General features: G+C 38.3%; 2 protein-coding genes and 1 long non-coding RNA gene across 5 annotated transcripts in view; 1 reads left to right on the plus strand and 2 right to left on the minus strand.

Annotated features, from left to right (window-relative positions):
- The window catches only part of bbox1 (butyrobetaine (gamma), 2-oxoglutarate dioxygenase (gamma-butyrobetaine hydroxylase) 1), a 27,148-nt gene extending 19,977 nt beyond the window's left edge, over nt 1–7,171 (minus strand). Inside the window, exons 1-2 of one of the 3 annotated variants that reach the window (XM_044355405.1) lie at nt 7,096–7,171; nt 1,562–2,022 (exon numbers count right to left, since the gene is read on the minus strand). In XM_044355405.1, the coding sequence (XP_044211340.1) occupies nt 1,562–1,966 (405 nt within the window). In that variant the 5' untranslated portion in view covers nt 1,967–2,022; nt 7,096–7,171. Of the gene's footprint in view, nt 1–1,561; nt 2,023–5,401; nt 5,502–5,716; nt 5,805–7,095 lie in introns of those variants that run through there. The other 2 variants (XM_044355404.1, XM_044355406.1) reach the window with 2 other exon arrangements.
- Nucleotides 5,871–18,501, plus strand: LOC122984918. The gene is made up of 3 exons (XR_006404003.1): nt 5,871–5,954; nt 7,124–7,289; nt 18,325–18,501. It is a non-coding gene; the product is annotated as an uncharacterized LOC122984918 (long non-coding RNA).
- Nucleotides 11,401–13,215, minus strand: fibinb (fin bud initiation factor b). Its single transcript, XM_044355407.1, has one exon. It carries the CDS (start codon nt 12,698–12,700, stop codon nt 12,077–12,079), a length of 624 nt encoding a protein of 207 aa, XP_044211342.1. The 5' UTR covers nt 12,701–13,215; the 3' UTR covers nt 11,401–12,076.
- Nucleotides 18,502–19,553: the final 1,052 nt, after the last annotated feature.

Here is a 19,553-nt window from a genome sequence, read left to right on the forward strand (position 1 = left end):
CATCATAATTGGATTTACAGAATGAGTTGTGATGTTTCACTTCAACACAGGGTGGACAACAGGAAAATAGTAATAATAATTATAATTATAATAAACCTTTCTATAGCACCTTTCAAAACCAGAGTTACGAGGTGCTTCACATAACACGATACCATAAAATACAGGTGCAAGATAGAAAACAGAGAAATAAAACAAACAAAAAAAGATTTAAAAAGAAAATGCAATGAAAACAGTGGAGTTAAAACAGAACAACAGTAAATCTTTTGAATAGCCATTATATAAATATTATAAAAACGCCAGTCTGTACAGGTGGGTTTTTAAAAGTTTTTAACAGCTGAGGTGCTGACTCAGCTGATCTGACACTGAGGGGGAGTTTGTTCCACAGCGTTGGAGCTAAACCAGTAAAAGCATGATCCACTTCTGTTTTAAGCCTGGACCGTGAAACTTTTAACAACATCTGATTCTCTGATCTGAGGGGTCTCGGTGCAGAATAAAGGGGGTTAAGAGTTCTGAAATGTAAAGCGGAGCCAGGACATGTAGGGATTTAAAAGTAATCAATAGAATCGTAAATTGAATTCTATACTGAATGGGGAGCCGGTGATGTTCAGCCAGGACTGGAGTGATGCTGGGTGTTTGTAAGAAGCCTCGCTGAGGCATTCTGCACCAATTGTAGCTGCATCGTTTAGGCAAGTAAATAATGAACCGCAGTAGTCTAGGCGGCAGGAAATGAGGGTGTGGGTGAGTTTTTGGGGAGCAGAGGGGGAGTAGGGTATCAGGACAGTCTTAACATACCCATGTAACTTCCATTTATCTTAAAACACCCAAACTTTTAAATTGAAAAACGGTGTGCAAAAACATTTCCCCTTTTGCTACTTTTGCTTTCAAACATCACTTTGAATCTTTTCAGCCCCAGTCTGAGTCTTTTTATACTGAGTATCTGCTGATGCCAACTCCAGTTCGATACATAATATTTCATCTAAAATGACGATGATAAATGATGATTAAATGTGTATCTAACACGCTGAAATAACTGGTGTAGCCTACTTAATTTGTCACACCTTATTTTAACATAAGCCTCTTGATCCAAATACTGGAGGTCCTGGTTCAAAACTATTACAATGATAAGCAACAATGACTTTTATGATATAAATGAAGGTTCAACTGCGAGAATGTGACTCCTGAAATGGACATGATGCGATAACCGAAATGTGTGCTGGGATTTTCATTGAATTTGAAGACAGCACCTCATTGCAGCTCCAGCTCCATCTTTTACAACGGAGTCAAAAAGAGCAAGCAGCACAAGTATACAGATAACTGGACAGATAATAGGTTTTAAATAAAGTTAAGGTAATTGCACCTGAAATGTTAATTATTACCATCTCGTGGATTGTGAAACTGTGCAAGCAAACCACTTAATGTAGGGGGCTTAATGGTAAACCAGACATTTACACTGCCAGTTTGGGTATGAATTTAAACATTTATCTTCTTCTCTTAGTATAAAACATTCATAACTTTTGTATGAAAACAGAAAAACACAAGTCAGGTGAAGGCAGTGGCCTACCTTGTTGTCGTTAGTGACCTCCACAACGTTGATTCCCATGTGGATGTCAAGATCGGACATCAACAGTTTCCGGGCCTGAGCCGACTGCAGCGTACACAGTGGACACTGGCAGTTGTCTCTCAGCCAGGTGAACGGGTACAAGCTATGGCCTCCGTCCTCCCACTCCACCTCAACCAGCCTCTCCTCATCCAGGGCCCGGACATGCCTCATCGAGTGGCGAGCCACAGGAAGAGAGGCTGAGCCCAATGTCTGCTGCCCACGGAGCTGCACTGAAGTCAGACAAGTGGGTGTTGGACTTGCAGCCTGGCCTGGTCTACGACAAGCCCTCAGAGCCCGGCAGGTCATGGCAGAGGTGCTCCTCTGCAGGGCCGGCAGGGCGAAACGTGAAAATGTACTCAACCACATTTTTGAATGGTTTCCTCCAGGAAACTATGTCTCCGGATCAGAAAGGGCCACCAACTCTGTAGTTAATGAGAAAGCAAAGCAACAGGATTAAACAACGGGAAGATGGATGGAATTACACACTTCCATCTTTGAATTGATGAGCTCAAACACTGGTAGGGGGGGGGGCAAAAATCCAAAAATCCTTTTGTTTCAGCTCCTAAATTGTGAGGATTTGCTGCCTTTCTTTGTCTTCTATGACATTTGGGTTTTGGATTGATAGCAAGACAAAATTAGACATTTGAGAATGTCATGCTGGGCTGTCAAAAACTGATGGGTATTTCTCACTTATTTCTGACATTTTATAAAAAGATTAAAGGATTAGTCAGGAAAACAATCAAATGTAGAAATAAACAAATAAACAGCTTGCTCACTGCGGGACGAGCTGTTTATTTATTGCATGTGGTGCAATAACTAATAATTGGACACTGGAGCCCTGCAGTGTGTGAGCTGTTTATTTGTTTATTTCTACATTTGCTCACTTTCAACACAGCACCTGCACCCTTTGGTTTGGATGTTGGATGAGTCTATCTCAGAAAAATGATCAGCAAATTCATTAGTGATGAAAATAATACTTGTAACAGTCCACTTCAGCAAACCAGAATGTCTAACTGGTCATACTGTAATTAATCAGGGTAGACAAATCAGAAATGAGCCGACACAAGGATTGAAATATTATGCACTGATGTATTAAAAATATCAGTGAAATTATGGTGTTACAGTAAATTTTGCCAAACCTATTGGATAGTTCGACATGTGATTGTCAGCTGTGCAGAGCAAAAGGTATTTTCTAATCTTGGTCTGCTGACTGTGTTTTTTGGATAAGATTTTGGGCAAAGCAGCAGCATTACTTCAAAGTGCACTGTGGTCCAAATCCTGCACCTGTGTGAAGTTTCGTATCCAAAGTATTCGTTGAGATCTTTCCCCTATTAATAGCAGGAATTTCCCAGACATACATTCATTCATTTGTGGCGGCCTCCCTCAATATCAACACTGACCGCCACATATTGATTTTATAGGGTTTTTTTTACTATTTAAAATGGGTAAAATGTTATTCTGTCGTAGAGCTGCTAGCGGCGCATTGATTCGATCAGCCCCTCCTCACCCCGCTCTCTATCTCACAAACATGTTGATAACGGACCCGTCTGTGAATAGCCCCTCCTCTCCATGCACACTCTGAATCAAAACATGATCATACGTGGGAGGAAGGATTGTTGTTGGTTTTTCCCCGTAGAGAAGACGGCTGGCCGAATTCCTGAACCCGGAAACATTGAGTAGCCTGATTATTTTCTTGATACATCAATTTATTGTTTGGTCTATAAATCATCAGAAAACAGTGAAAAATGCCCCCCACAATTTCCTACATCCAAGGTGATGTCATCAAATGTATTTAGTGTAATTAATGTTGAGGGGATTGGTAATGTACTCACGTGACTTCCATTTAATTTTAACACCATAAACTTTTATCCCTATGCTACCTTTGCTTTTCAACTTCACTTTGAATCAGGGACGTCCCAACCAAGTCTTTATTGACCTCAGTCCCACTCACAGTCCTTCTATATTGGGTGTCTGCTGATATCGAGTCCAATTCGATACTTATATTTACCTAAATTATGATAAATAACATTTAAATATGTATCTACTGTAACTCACTGAAATAACTGATGTAGCTGACTTAATTTGGCACACCTTATACTCCACGAGCTTCTTGATCTTAATACTGGAGGTCCTTTTTTAAGACAATTAAAAGCTGCAAATTTGGACAGTTGAGAAGACTAAATGATAAAATGTTTAAGTCATTTTTACATGAAAATTGACTTAAACCAGTAATTAATTGTTAAAATAGTTGCTAAATAATCTTCTGTCTGTTGACAAACAGATTGACTAACACTCTGCTGTAATAAAACCCAACATTAAAGGACAGGTTCACAGTCAGCTGCCCAAAATGAACACTGAAATAGGTTTTTCTTGCTGTAATCATTCCTCCTGTTCACAGTGAGCATTAGAAGATACTTTCATAAAGCACTTACAATGTTAGTGATGGGGGCCAAAATGCACAGTCCTCCTTCTGTGAAAAAATGTATTCCAGTATAGGTTATCTGAAGCTAATATGAAGCTTCAGCCCTCCAAGTTAGTCAAATCAAGTAGATATCTTTCAAGGTTACAGTCTTCTCAGTGCCGAAGTCCCTCTTTTTGTTACTATACATCCACTGCAGTGCAACAGGGAAAGAGTTTATTTCTTTGCTTGCCTATTTTCAAATATCTCAGTGTGAATGGGAGCATTCAAAAACCTTACACTGAGCCTTATCATAAACTAACAGCCCCAACTGCTCTTTGATTCTGCTTAGTTCATATTTCCTGAAACTAACGGTTTTTAAAGCTGTGACATCACTACCAGCGGGTGGATTTCAATTTGATTAGCACACAGCGTCCATCCTCTGAATCAGTGGTGGAAGAAGCACTCAGATCCTTTTTCTTAAGTCAAAGCACTAATACAGCAATGTAAAAATACTCCATTACAAGTAAAAGTCCTGCAAGAAAAATCCTGCTTAAGTAAGAGTACATAAGTATTAGCAGCAAAATGTAGTTAAAGTATTACAGTAAAAGTAGTGGTTTGGTCCCTCTGACTGATATATTATTATATATGACATCATTAGATTATTAATACTGAAGCATCAGTGTTAGAGCAGCATGTTACTGTTGTAGCTGCTGGAGGTGGAGCTAGTTTCAACTACTTTATATACAGTTAGCTAGTTTAGTCCAGTGGTTCCCAACCTAGGGGTCAGGCCCCTCCAAAGGGTCACCAGATAAATCTGAGGGGTCGTGAGATGATTAATGGGAGAGACAAGAAGAAAATACAAAGTTATGATACACAAACCTGTTTCCAGTTTTGGGGCTTTTTCTCTAATCTTTGATTTTTTGGTGAAATATTGGATCATTTGAACATTTATTGAAATGAAACCATGTTAGAAGTTTAGAGGGAAAAATCACTATTTGGTGGAGCTGTTAACAACTCACAGCCATCTGAAATGATGTGTGTATCCGACTACACACTGCTTTTTGTAAGATGTCAAAAGCCAAAAAGGTTGGAAACCACTGGTTTCATCTTTAACAATGTTTTGCATTTTAAAAGCTTATTATATTATCCATTGTGTCAAATCTTCATCTGAAAAGTAACTAAAGCTGTCAAATAAATGTAGTGGAGTACAATATTTACCTTTGAAATGGAGTGCAGTGGAAGAATAAAGTAGCATCAAATGGAAATACTCAAGTATAAGTACCTCAAAATTGTACTTATGTACAATACTTGAGTAAATATACTTAGTTACTTTCCACCACTGCTCTGGATACAACCAAACCGTGTGTTGACAAAGGGTGTGTGAACAAAAGCTGTCTTACCCTCCCCGTTACCTCGTTTTATCCGCTAACGTTGTAGCTGACAGCAGCTGAACTGCTGCACATGATAAGTTTAGCCGGCAGTCTTTCGCTTTGAGGAAGAAACATATGAGTTACACCGGCTGTTAGGAAGCTAGTTAATGTAAACGCACCTTCCGGCTCCTCCAGTTGCACATCAGTTTCAAAGCTAACACAGAGGCTAACCGGTTGACCTACTTCCAAAAGAGGCGTCTTTACCTTCTTTATTTTAAAGTTTATGTATTAAAGTGCCACCAAAAAGCAGTAAAAACGAGCCCGTCAGCCTTTAATAGACGTTACCTGTTGTATTTAGATGACAGGTCCTCTTTCCCTCCGGTGTCGCGTGCGTCAACACAAATGTCGTCTGTCAGCGCGAGACAGAAAGTAGGTGAAAGGTTGACCGGGAGGCAGAGCACGATGACATAATCACTGCATGAACGGTGCTGCTGTGTGATCCCAACTGATAACAGCGGCCGGAGCCAACAACGACGTGTTTTCACAAACAATAGTGATAAACTACAGTAGTCCCTTCCTACTGGTTTGTAAATCTAGAAAACTAAAACATTTTGGACAGATGGGGAAGTGTGTATGTGTGTATGTGTGTGTGTGGTAGGTACAAACTGAGGAACTTCAACCTCAGAGTGTCTCTGGGGGGAAGAAGTACTCAGATCCTTTACTTAAGTATAAGTACCAATACACCAATGTAAAACACTCCATTACAAGTAAAAGTACATAAGTAGTATTATGAGCTTGATGTAGTTAAAGTATTGCAATAACAGTAGTGGTTTGGTCCATCTGACTAATATATTATTATACATGACATCATTAGATTAGTAATACTGAAGCATCAGTGTGTAAGCAGCATGTTTGTGTTGTATCTGTTGGAGATAGAGCTAGTTTGGACTACTTTATAAACAGTCAGCTAGTTTAGTTCAGTGGTTCCCAACCTAGGGGTTGGGCTCCTCCAAAGGGTCACCAGATAAATCTGAGGGATTGTGAGATGATTAATGGGAGAGGAAAGAAGAAAAAACAAAGTTCTGATATACAAGTCTGTTTTCAGTTTTTTAGATTTCTTTTTTAATCTTTGGTGAAATATTGGATTATTTGAAAATGTACTGAAATGAAACCACGTGAGAAGTTCAGAGAGAAAAATCACTATATGGTGGAGCTGTTTTACTCAAGTACAAGTACCTCAAAATTGTACTTATCATAAGTACAGTGCTTGAGTAAATATACTTTCCACCACTGGGGAAAAGTTTATGGTTTTGTGGAATCTGGGGACCAGGTAAGAGAGGATTGGTCATTTAACAAGACTAAAGCTGAAACAAGTAGCCTAGTCAATTAATCAATTAGCGGATCAGCAGAAAATTAATCAGAAACTATTTTAATAATGGTTTAATAATAATGTTTCATGCAAAAAATGCCAAACTTTTCTGACCTCAGCCTCTGAAAAGTGTGGATTTGCTGCTTTTCTTTGTCATACATGACAGTAAATTGAATAGCTTTGGGTTTAGGACTGATTTTTGGATAAAACAAGCACTGAAGATGATTTTCTGACATTTTATAGACCATATAATATTATATATAATAATAATGAAACTACCTGTTAGCTACAGCCCCAAACTACACAGTACACTTTAAATCTTCATATCTCTTCAAAGTCAAATTTTCATTCATACCTCTGTTTACTTTCTACCTCCTCTGCAGGTTCAGGGAAGATGCAGGTGCCCAGTAGATGTTCAGTAGAGTCTTCACACCAAGTGACACCCGCTAACATCGGAGTTTTGATTTTAAAGGCTCCTTTTTACAATTATTAACCCAGGATCAGACACGTTCACCCGATTTATAACATGACAGAGCCATGTTTCAAAGGGTAAGTGATGATTCCAACTCGTCACCTTTGTTACTGAAATCAGTGCACACGTGTTAACAACAATAACAGTAACACTGGCAGTTTTATCATGTAATGAACCTTGTGGCTTTGGCTCAAGCACACAGCCAGCTGTCATAGAACTGTACGGACGGTACTTAAAGTCCAGATGAAATGGCATTTAGAGAGTATCAAACTCAAGTTGAAGATTGATTGATGGGTGGATGTCGTGATATTGTTGGTTGAAATGGGTTGGTTCAAGCCTACGTAAGCACACATCATATTTTGTTTTACATGAGCGGATTTTGATATAAGAAAGCAAAGAAAGTGATTTTTTGGGGAGTTTTTTTGCATATATTGTTAAATAGGTGCACAATATGACTGGGGATGTGATCTTAAAGGGTTAAAAAGGCATTTTTCATTTCATCTTGACTTAAACAGTTTTAAAAATACAATTTGACCCATTTAAGAATACAATATCTGACAGTAGAAACATGATTATGGTTAAAAATAAGGATAATTTGAAATGCTCATATGTACGATGGCATAAAGACTTGTTTATTCATTAAAGTGAATTAATGTATAGCAAACAGCATACAGTATTCTACTAAGACTTCCAATGTGCTTTCAAGAAAAGTAAAATTATTTAAATGCATATTAAAAATTGATGGAATTTGACATTTTTGGAATATTTTATTTTTACATTGTTGTGTAGCTTAATCAACTAAGACGGTAAACACACAAGCGCATAAAGAAGGGGCAAATAAATAACACAGCATGGCGCTCTAGCACACATTTTTTCTGTTAACCAAATGTCAGATTTTGCTAATAAACAAAGTTTATAAACAGCAGAATTTGGAAAAAATGACTGTACCATGTGAACCCGTGTGAGTGAGAAGGTACACAGTGTTCTGTTGAATGTCAGCCTGTAAATGATACTTACACCAGCATCATGAATTCACAGAAATAATTTATCTAATTATACCAAAGGTCAGCCTGCGGTGAAGGGTGTTAACGTTACACAACACCGGGGTAAATAAAACGCAATAAGGAAATACAGATAAATATAGAGCAATGTATTTCCACTACGGACGATAGTTTAAGCAGGATTCCTGCTATTTAAGATGTTTGTTATCATAGATATACATGGTTTTTCTCCAGAATCTTGCCAATAATCTGTTTACTTTAATGAGAATAGGGGCTTTCCCCTCTCTCATGGAAACATACAATGTAGGCGAAAGGTTTTTGGGCTGTGTGTGTGTTAGCTGTATATTACGCGTCACACGTTTTACCTCATTGTGAGTGTAATCAGTGGGTTCAAAGTCTCTATTGACTGTGTGGAAGTAAAACTTACACATAGTAAAAACTTTCTCACTGCACTTTGCAATGTTACATAATTTACCTCAGTTGGCATTTCTAATACAGTATGTGGACACTCTTTGAGACATGATGACATTTTAAGACCTTCCTCCTCAAAGCTTCAGACTGTTTACTCAACCCTATTCACTGTCTTTAAAGGATGAAGTATCACAAAAAATGTTCTTTCGAGCAGAACACAGGAAAAAAACAAGTTGTTTGTAAGGCGCTGCACCATCCAAAACACCATCAACACAACATCCTTGCATCTCTGTTCCTCATAAATACCAACAAGCAGCTTCTTCCTTCAAAACACTCATAATTAGGGGTCCCCTGCGTGTGTGTTTAATTCACAGCAGACCTCAAAACCTTGTAAAGCAAACATGAAGAGGATCTTTGTAATTTTGAAGCACGTGGCAATACAGAATGCAGTCCCAATGGTTATACTGTAGTGCTACTGCCTCACTGGAGTCTGCTATGTATCACAAAGCAGTGATGTCCTAAGGGGAGATCCCCAGTACCATAAGGAATGGTTTAATCTCATTTTGTGGTCACTAACCACTAATAGAGACCAGAAATGGTGGAAATGAAGAATGTCTCGCCTGTCTACATGAAATCACAACATATTACTTTCTGAAAAGTATCTTATAAAATTGATAATCCCCGCCATAAATATCATGTTCTTGCACAAAAACAACTCAGTACTTCAAACACAAACTCTTTATTTGAGAAAGACACAACACAATCCGTTGAGAATGTTGTCACACAGATTAGTGTTTGACACTGAAGTCCACGATTGCTGCCTGCAGTCTTATCCGTCAAAGTATTACACTTCACCACATATCTTACAAGAATAGATAAATGCTGCTCTATTTCAAAAACTTTATATAAACAATGAATACATATTAAGGTGTTCTGTAATAAAGATATTGGCACTCACAGTATTTACTTACTTCCAATAATACACTGTACATTTTTTCTAAGATTATACTGCCTGTGCAAAACTGCACAGTAGGCCTCGCATTTTTTTTTTTTTTTTTTTTTTTTTTTTTAACCATGTCACAACCTTTAGCACCAGAACAGTAAAGAACTGTGCAAAGTCTGCTAGCCTATATAAAGCAAAAACACAACAGAAAGGTATCCATGTGTAAACATTCTTTGATATTCTGGAGACATTCATCTGGAGTGTCAGAGAATAATGGCTGCTCACGTTAAGAGCTTTCAATCAGGCTACTACATGAGATCCATCTCGTCGTCTGCTTCATTGCTATATGAAGAGTCCCCCCCCCCCCCCTCCTCCCACCTTTTTTTAAACTTTTGGTTAATATCAAACCACTTCCTTCAGTCTTTGCCAAGCTTTTTTGATCAGAGGAGTCCGAGCAGGTTTTGGAAAACCCTTCATACTGTAGTCAGACGTGAGAGGAGTGCTTATAATCTGAAAACGGATACTTCCAGTTCTCGCCTCTGATTGGCTGACCCATGTTTAAAGCCGTTGTTTTACAAACACACACAAACACATACACACACACACACACACACACATCCCCACACTTGTGACTGTTTACAAGTATATATATATTCAATGCACTGACCAAAAATGACCAAGAAAAGAGGCATTTTTGGTACATTTGACTGGCGCGATTAATGCCATTCTTTATTTATTGGACAATATTACTGTAATTTGTATTCAGTCATGTTAAACATAGAGATGTAACCACCATTGAGTGTTTTCATGGTGCGTAATGTCTGACTATTACAACAGTCTCTATGTGTGGGCAATAATATACACAGTCAGACAATATATACAGTAATTGTCTAGAGATTTTGCAATACCGTTTATACCATGGTAGCTTTCTCTTTAATATCTCTGCGTGCATTTAAAACCATTGAGCAGGACCACTTTATGGCAACATTGGATTTTTATATAATTTCTTGCATCACTGTAATTAAGTACTTTGTTGACTTGTTACATATTTAATTTGACCAAAACAGACATTACAATCTGTTTTTTTAATTCGTTAACAATTCCTCAATTTCCAAAGTATTTAAAAGTTCACAATATGTTGATATTGTGATATTAAATTACATATCATGTGATAGAGGATGTTAACCACACCGCCCACTCTTAATACTCTCTAAGGTTTTTGGTGTCACATAAAGTCCAACAGACTTTTTTAAAAGGGACAGTTCATCCAAATCACCCAAGTGTTGAGAACTTCCTCTCAGAGATTTCTGCTGCCCCCGCAAAGCAATGAAGGTGTTTTTAATTACTGTTTGTCTCTCACAACATCGAAACATTCAATTTTAAAAATTCAGTTGCCACATCTCTTTCCATAAAATTTCCTTAGAAGACTGACTCATTCATGGAGCATGAAGTCAACAGTACCCTGTTAGCACTTTCTGTGGATTATCCTGCTGCGATATTGTTTAAGACACATTAATGCTGATTTTTTAATGTAATTTGCAGTGCAGTGAGCGCCATCAACAAAATCTCTTTAACTTCCATTGTATTGTGGTAGCAGCAGAAATCTCACTTAAGTAGAAGTACAGATGTTTTAGCAGCTATAAAAGTGTCAAAAGTAAGCCTACGCATTAGGTAGGTGTCAGTATTATATTATATTTCTGAATTACTACTAACACATTACTGAGTTGTAGCTGGCCAAGAAACTCTAATTTTAACAACTTTAGTCCTGTTGGGTAACTTAATTATCATAATTAAACATGTTTTATGAAGTAATCATGTTTTTAAAAAAAAAAAAAAAAAACCCTTGATCTTCAAAGTAACTTTCTGCTTGTTCATGGGGGAATGTTGGGTCTCTGTAAATTAAAGAGTGTAGTCTAGATCTGCTCTAAGTGCCCTGAGATAACTTCTGTTGTGATTTGGCGCTATATAAATAAACTTGACTGTAAGATGTAGGTACAGTGAGAATTGAAGGATAGTAATAATATTGTTTGAGGGGTGGGTAAAGGGTTGGTTCAGATTTGCAAATTGGTTTGGGAGGGTAGGACTTGCTTGTTTGTTAATTGTCAGAATTGTATGTATTATCTGTCTTTCTGTTTATGTTTTTGAGTCAATTAAAGAAAAGAATAAAAAGTAACTAAAGCTGTGACATACAGTAAATGTAGTAGAACCGAAGTATAAAGTAGCATAAAATGGAAATACTCGTGTAAAGTAGTAAAACTGTCACTAATAAAGGAACCACTGCTCTTGAGTTAAATGAGAAAAAAAGTGATTATTTGTAATTTATGTGAACCAACCCTTTAAGAAATGATTTTATCCCTGATATGAATGCTCAGAATTTCCTCCCTTGCCTCTGTCTCATGGTCACTCTCCACCATAAACAAACAAACAAACAAACAAACAAACAAACAAACAAACAAAAAAGAAAGAAAAATAGTACTGTAATGAGACTTTTTGCAGGGACTATTTTCTCTCAGTACTTCATGTATTCGTTCTTCAGTCTGCTCAGCCTCGTGCCGTGGCTGCGGATGATCAGAGACAGGAGCTCGTGCTTGTCCTTCAGTCCCAGAGAAATGTCCAACGTCTCCTTCAGGACGTCCCGCGTGTGCACGATCATGTTGAGAAAGTCGTCGTTGAGCCGGTGCTCCTCCTTCAGCTCGCTCTCCTGGCTCTGTTTGAATTTCACCTCCAGCTCCAGCAGAGATTTCTCGGAGTTTGTAAACGCCTCGCTTATCTGCCCGGTCTCCCTCCGCAAGTATTTACCGTAGCTGTCCTCACCGTCCAGGTCGTAAGAGATGCTTTTCCCGATCCCTTCCAGCACCCTGGCCGAGTCCTCGATCTGCCTCTTGATGATGGTGAAGTCGTCCCGTATGACAGCGTCCCGGTCCTCGTCGAGACCGCACTTTCGCTCGTCGGTCATTTTAAATAGCATCTGACATTTCTCCGGATCGTCGTTTTCCTCGTAGTCGCCGTCCGGCACGAAATAGTGATGAAAAGTGCCGTTAGACATCTCCGGATGTAAAGGTCCGCTGAAAAAGGCTCCACACGACGGCAGTGATAACATCCCGGCACACAGCAGCAAGTGAAGAAAAGCCATGATAACCACTTGTCCAAAAACACACACTCTCCAATATTAAATAGCACCGTTTTTTATAATTATTTCAGCAATTAAAAAAAAAAGTGTCAGTCTGATAGATATTTACTTCCAACCCGGCTTGGAAACATTTCAAACAGGTTTTTAAACGTCCGAACTGCGCAGTTAAGTTGAGGCTTTGTGTGGCTTTCACGTCCTCCTCTTCGTCCAAACTTGATACAAGCGGCGTTAAAAATGTACAAACAGCCTGACACCTTCTTCTTTCTTTTAATGGAGCCTGTCAGCCTCCATCACTGTTGGAGAGCAGGAAAACAGTGCATGAAAGTTTGTTTGAGCGTAGAAACACCTCTCAGCGCTCCCTCTCTTTCTCTCTCTCTCTCTCTCTGACTTCTCTCGGTGCCGCGAACGCAACATCTGGATGTCTCAAGTGCCGCGCTCCGGGTTTTTGGCTAATAATACTCTCAGCTACTCTCAAATTACAGCCCCTCCGTCACTTAAAGGCTGCATTCAGTCTGGACCAGGCTACCAGCGGGGCCAAGCTGTTAAGGGCTCACTGAAAACAGCAACAACAAGTTTGTCTTAACTCGCTGAACCGTAGCAAGTTGGCGCATTGTTGAAATAAGTTACTATTGATTTACACCAGTGAGAACACGGGAGACTTGTAAATATATACTTCTTCTGAGAAACATATTTTTTAATACTAGATGACATTATGGCAAAAAGAGGCGGATTCAAGTTTGTGTCATTTTTGACACTTTTGTGGACTTGTAATGGTTTGGAATATAACATTATTGGATAGAACTGTATTTCCAATAGCTTTCCCCCCCTCAAAGATGTCAAAATATGAAAAACAACTCTCAGCATTGCTAATGCAGGCATAACACCACAAACTACTTCCTCCAAATTTGCCATAGATGCCTCTCACATTGTCAACACTTTGAGAATTTCATTCAGTAAATTTCATTTATTACAATGAGACCGTTGTATTACTTTACATTATACAGTTCACAGGAGTGTGTTAATCTGCAGAACCGTGACATGTTGACGTATTGTTGAAATAAGTTACAGGACTAGTGAGATATACACCAGTGACCACGTAACACAGGAGCCTCGTAAATATAGTTCTTCTGTGAAGCATCATTTTTAACACTAGATGACATTATTGCAAAATGTTCATTCAATTTGTGCCATTTTTGAGACTTTTGTGGAGTTTTAATGATTTGTATTTTAAAAATTATTGATGGAATATGTATTAAACTGTATAATAGTATTTCTCTGCAAAGATGACAAAATACTAAAAACAACTCTCTTCATCATTGCTACTTTAGGCCTAACACCACAATCTAAATCTTCAAAAATTACCATAGATGCTTCTCTGACACATTGTCAACAATTAAGATTTTCATTCATTTAATTTCCTTTTATTATTATAGGACTGTTGTATTGATTTACATTATCACAAGAACCGTGAAAAGTTGGTGTATATTGTTGAAATAAGTTATTAGATTACAGCAGCCTTGTAATTATACTTCTTTTATTAAACATATTTTTTAATACTGGATGGTAAATATGGGGATTGAAGTTTATGTCATTTTTAGACTTTGTGGAGTTGTTGCATTATTATATTATTGTATAGAAACGTGCTGTAGGGTGTTTCTAATAGCTTTTCTCTCCAAATATGATAAAATATTAAAAACAACTCCATAAACCACAAACTACGTCCTCAAAAATGAGCATAGATGCCTATCTGACACACTGTCAACAACAATTAAGAATTTCATTCATTAGATTTAATCTTTTTCATTATAGGACTCTTGTATTGGTTTATATGACAGTGCACAGTGTTTTTTTGGTAGGCTATAAAGAGACATTGTGGTGAATTAAAAGTGTGGGTGCTATTCTAGGAACTCATCTGCCAGTCACTAGATCTGTATCAATATATAGCACATCCTGGCTTCAAGTTAATACGACTGTAATCTAGTGTAAAACACAGGATGAAGACTGTTGTTTACAGTACATTAGACAAAATCGACGACAAATAGATTCAGGAAAAGGTGGGTTTTCTCTTCCCTGTTACCTCTATCGACAGTTTAAACATGTCTAATAATAACATTTAACACTTAAATTGTCTGCTAGGCTGCAAATAATCAGTGTTTTTATTTAAGAATCTACTGCAAAAAACTGTTAATGTTATTATCTAAAATCAGAAATAGTGCTAGGGGATACAAGTATGTTATTTCAAATGCATCTTTATAAAATATAATTTCTATATATAACATGTCTGGACTGTGTAGTTTGCAGTACAAAGACAAGCTGAATTCAGGAGGCGTAAACATGCAAACTGAGCTTCCTCTGACCATCTGTTCTTTAGTCGCCTGCTGGCATCAAATGACAAGTCCGGTTTAGTTCAGAGGAAATAGAAATACACGTGATTGTCACCTGTTGAGTAATGAGAGCTGAAAACCTTTTGTTACAACTCAGACCTATACTTTGTTTAACAATGATTATAATTGTGCTAATTGTAATTGTCCTCTTTTCAGAAAGAAAATAAATTCAGCATGTTACAGTATTGAAATAGTAGTTTTAAAGGTGAAACTCACTTTTCAGTTTGTTAATCCAAGAAATGCCACTCACATGAAATGATAGCACCTTTTTCCACTTAGCTTAAGCCATTAGTCACAAAAGCAGTTCCTCTAGGGAAGAATCATTTCTTGTGTATCAAGAACCAACATGTTCAGAGTGATCTAATTTGCTAAAACCACAATTCCACTAGTGTGCATATCTTTCCAGTGGAAACAGCCGACGTTACACCTCACCATCTACCTCTGAGGAGTCATGCTCTCATTTTTCCACTGCATGAGTGATTGTTTGGGGTTGTGACTTGCATTCGTTTAAGCCTGAGAGGAACCAGTTGCATACACATTGTGAAAAACTTGGTTTATAGATTTTCAGTTTAATCTATTAAATTTGAAAAAAAAAAAAATCCTATTAAAATACAAAACGGAAAGTGATGACTATGTTACGTAAGCCTTACATAAAGCAAGGTCTGCAATGTGCATCAGTCTGATTCAACATTCAACAAGTATGTGTCTTAGTGTCATTGCTGCTCCCAAGTGTCTGGTGGTTTTACAGTTACAAAGTGTGCACTCTGCTCCAACAGTAATAGGATGCGCTTTTATTAGAAGCCTGCAAATGCTAAATCCAGTGAAAAGCGAATATATTGTCAGGGACCAGAGTGGTAGATGGGAAAAGCTCCTGCCATGTGACATTATTTTGCAGAAGGAATTTCAATGTGGTGTCAGACAAAAAAGAAAGAAAATGGAAAAATGAAGTAATGTTATGGGTTTAGGGTGTGTTACTCTGTTTTGATTTGACGTCTTTTGTGGCATGCTTACATTTACATTAAATCATTTTGAAAAGGAGAAGAACTCCACCTACTCACACAGGACAGTCTCGTAATAAAAAAAAAAAAAAAGGAGTTAGTGACCTCCCTTTTTTTGCACTAGAGCTGGAACAAAAAATACATACCAATTACCAGCTGTGTGGCCTGCTGAAGCTGCATTTTTTTTTTTGTCTTTTCAGTCTAGATGTTGAAAAAATGGAGTTTAACAATACATAGCAACATTTAACAACTTAATTTGTGATAAAGCGCCTCCAACTTTGAGCTGAATTGACACAGTTGGGATGAGGTCCCAGCTTCTGTGGCTTGGCAAACCTCTGCTTCCAAAACTGAGCTTGACTCAAAGTGATTTGGCAATTAGGCTCAACGAGTCCCTCCTGTAATTGCAGAAAAGAGTTTATTTATTTAAAATTTAGGGACCCACTTTGAGAGTGATTTATATACTTAACATTTACACTTATTATGGAAACTTATTACTGGATTCATATATTCAAGATAACATAATATTTAATGGATTTACTTATTTCCACAACTCCACACAAGGTGTTTTGTGTATCCAAAAGCAACATGGGCAAGATAATAGTGAGGTTTACCTTGGACCATTCTCAGAAAAAAGGTTGGAAACAAGCAGGGAGTTGGTGAAGGCAAATACATGCAAATGGATGCAGGCAGACATGCAAAAAGAGGCAAAGAGCAGTGCTTACAGGGAAGGCAGAATAGGAACAGATAGCTGGTGTGCAGTGGCATGAAGCTACTCTAAACCTGGCAGAGATTTAGTGTGTTGTGAATAGGTATGTATACCGAGTGCCTAATTAGAGTGGGGTGAGGAGCAGGTGTGTTGGCAGGTGATGCTCAGGTGACTAGGGAACAGTGGGAACTGACTGAGGAGTACTGCTGGACAGGCAGAGAATGACAGGGTCTGAAATGAACTGACAGGTTAGAACTGGCAGACGTGGATAATGACAGGACCATTGCAGAAATTATATGACGAAGCTGTCGCTGTGAAACTTTTGAGAAGTGAACACTTTGAAAGCCACATGTGGGCAGTGTAATGCAATCAAATGCAATAGTCCTGCAACAAGTGCTAGTTTTGTGATGTTATGTTGCTGTTGACACTATCAGAGAGATGTTTACACTACTCCATGGGAATTTTTGGGAGGCGGCAGTTTGTGATAAAATTATGGCTTCCAAATGAGTTTTTGACGAAGTGTCCACTAAACTTGTACATTTTAAGATTTACAAATGTAGTATTTATTGCAGGGACCACATAGTAGGCTGCATTTCACTGTGCAGGTGTTTTTTTTTGTTGTAGATAATTTCTCTATTTACCTGCCTTTCCCTTAAGGCTAGAGCGCTGTTTCCTTGCTCAGCTGGGAAGGACTAACCTCAGGAAAACTGCAGCTGTATTAATGCTTGCCAACATAATTCTGGGTAATAACAATCTATTCCAATTTCATTTTGTTGTAGATAACTGTTTTAAAAGTGTAAATGTACATAGAACATGGAAACCATTTTAAACAAATGAATCATATAAATCCGTTTCATGAAGCTGTTGAATAGACCCTTTTTACAGCAGACATTTTGACTTGTCAACACAGGAAAAGCACAGGTGGAATTACTGACATTAATGATGGCTGCGTCCCATTTACGTGAGCCGGTTCCAGGGCGTAATACCAGATATCGTGCATGCTCACTCATTGACTTGGCTTAGTGGGACAGTTAATGAAATGGAGCCATCATTAATGTTATTATTTACAGCTGCGCTTTGACAAGTCAAAATGTCTGCCGTGAAAAGTCCTAATGTGAGAACTGTGTCCAGTGGGGCAACAAAAAAATCTGCCAAGCTCGCTAGTCTCACCCAATTAGACATGAACCGGAAAAAAAAAACTCCTATAAAAATGTTTTTGGCTGTACTTCTTACTTTGGTCCCTTATGTCACGGTTTATGTCAAAGTCAAATTAGATCCGCACACCATACCAACTGCTTACTCAGAACCCTCTGGCAATCTGCTGTGTAGCTCCAAGCCAAATAAATGATGACTCTGCACGCAGTGGCTGCAGGACGGTGGCAGTGACATCATACATCATGTGGACTTTTAAGAGTCTGTTTGTGCAGCAGCTCAGACCCTGTAAAATTTAACACAAAACGAAGTTCCAATATTCATTCTTGTCCATTTTCATTATCAGTTGTTTCTCCTAGTCAGCGACTCTATTGTATTCCCTGACAGATTGTGGGCCAAGGAGGATACTGCAGGGAGACAGCCAGTGCTGAATATGCATGGCCTTGTCTGAGGAGTCTCAGACTATGTATCTGTAAAGCCAAATGTCCTTTGTATCCTTTGTAAAGTCGATGGTCCTATCTTTTGTGTATAAAACTGTCTCTCAGCTCTGGTGAGACAGACATGTGTGTGATGTTCTCTCCTTTTGCAGCTGTAATAAATTTTGACCATCCTGTTGGTTTACTGTTATCCTTTTTTTTTATGTGAGAGCAGCTAACAGAATCTCTGGACCTTTTCCAACTTGCCAGACTTATGTAAGTGCAATATAATATAAAGAACACACGATACAGTAAACCTTATTCTTTATATTGAGAGATTTCTCCTTGTCTCTCAGCACTATTCAGCTCAAAGAGATGCAGAGAGACAGGCTACATTTTTCTGGTGTCCACAACAGGACATTTTTCAGAGCACGTACAGTCTTTCGAGCCATCTTCCTGCTCAGCTTGCAACGGATACACTTTGGCAGAGCATGTGTGTTGCAACAGAAGTGCTCTGCTAGTGGGGTGACTCTTGGGATGGCAGTGCTGGTGTGTCCAGAATGAAATATCTCTGCATGGATAGATTGCCATGAATTCTGAAGCAGACATTCATCGTCTCCAGAGGATGAATCCTACTGACTCTTCCTGTGGTGCCAGCATGAGGTTGACATTTTCAATTTTTTTTCAGTTCACTTCACTGTTATTTATATAGCACCAAATCACAACAAAAGTCATCTCAGGGCACTTTTTATATAGAGAAGGTCTAGACTGTACAACCCTAACCCTTCCCCCATTAACAAGCATTTGGCAACAGCGGTAAGGAAAACAAAATTTGTGGTTTTGAGTGAAATGTCTTGACGAGTATTGGATGGATTGCCAAATTTGGTGCACACATTCCCCCTCAGGATGAATCATAATAACTTAATAACGAAATTGTAATTTGGGTTATGACCAAACACCTGCGCAGCTACATGACATTCCCATCAGCCTCAGTTGGACTTTGTGTTTTTAACAAATTTTGGCATTCTAACATGCTAAATTAAGATGATGAACATAATGTCATAACTAAACAACATTATACAGTATCTGCTGACATGCTGACACTCAGTACAGCCTCACCAGTGCTGCTAGCATGGTTGTAGACTCATTGCTATTGGACTAATTGACCTCACTACTTCTAGTAAATAATAAAAGTGTGTA

This window comes from Thunnus albacares, chromosome 1 (genome assembly GCF_914725855.1).
Source record: "Thunnus albacares chromosome 1, fThuAlb1.1, whole genome shotgun sequence".
Classification (NCBI taxonomy): Eukaryota; Metazoa; Chordata; class Actinopteri; order Scombriformes; family Scombridae; genus Thunnus; species Thunnus albacares.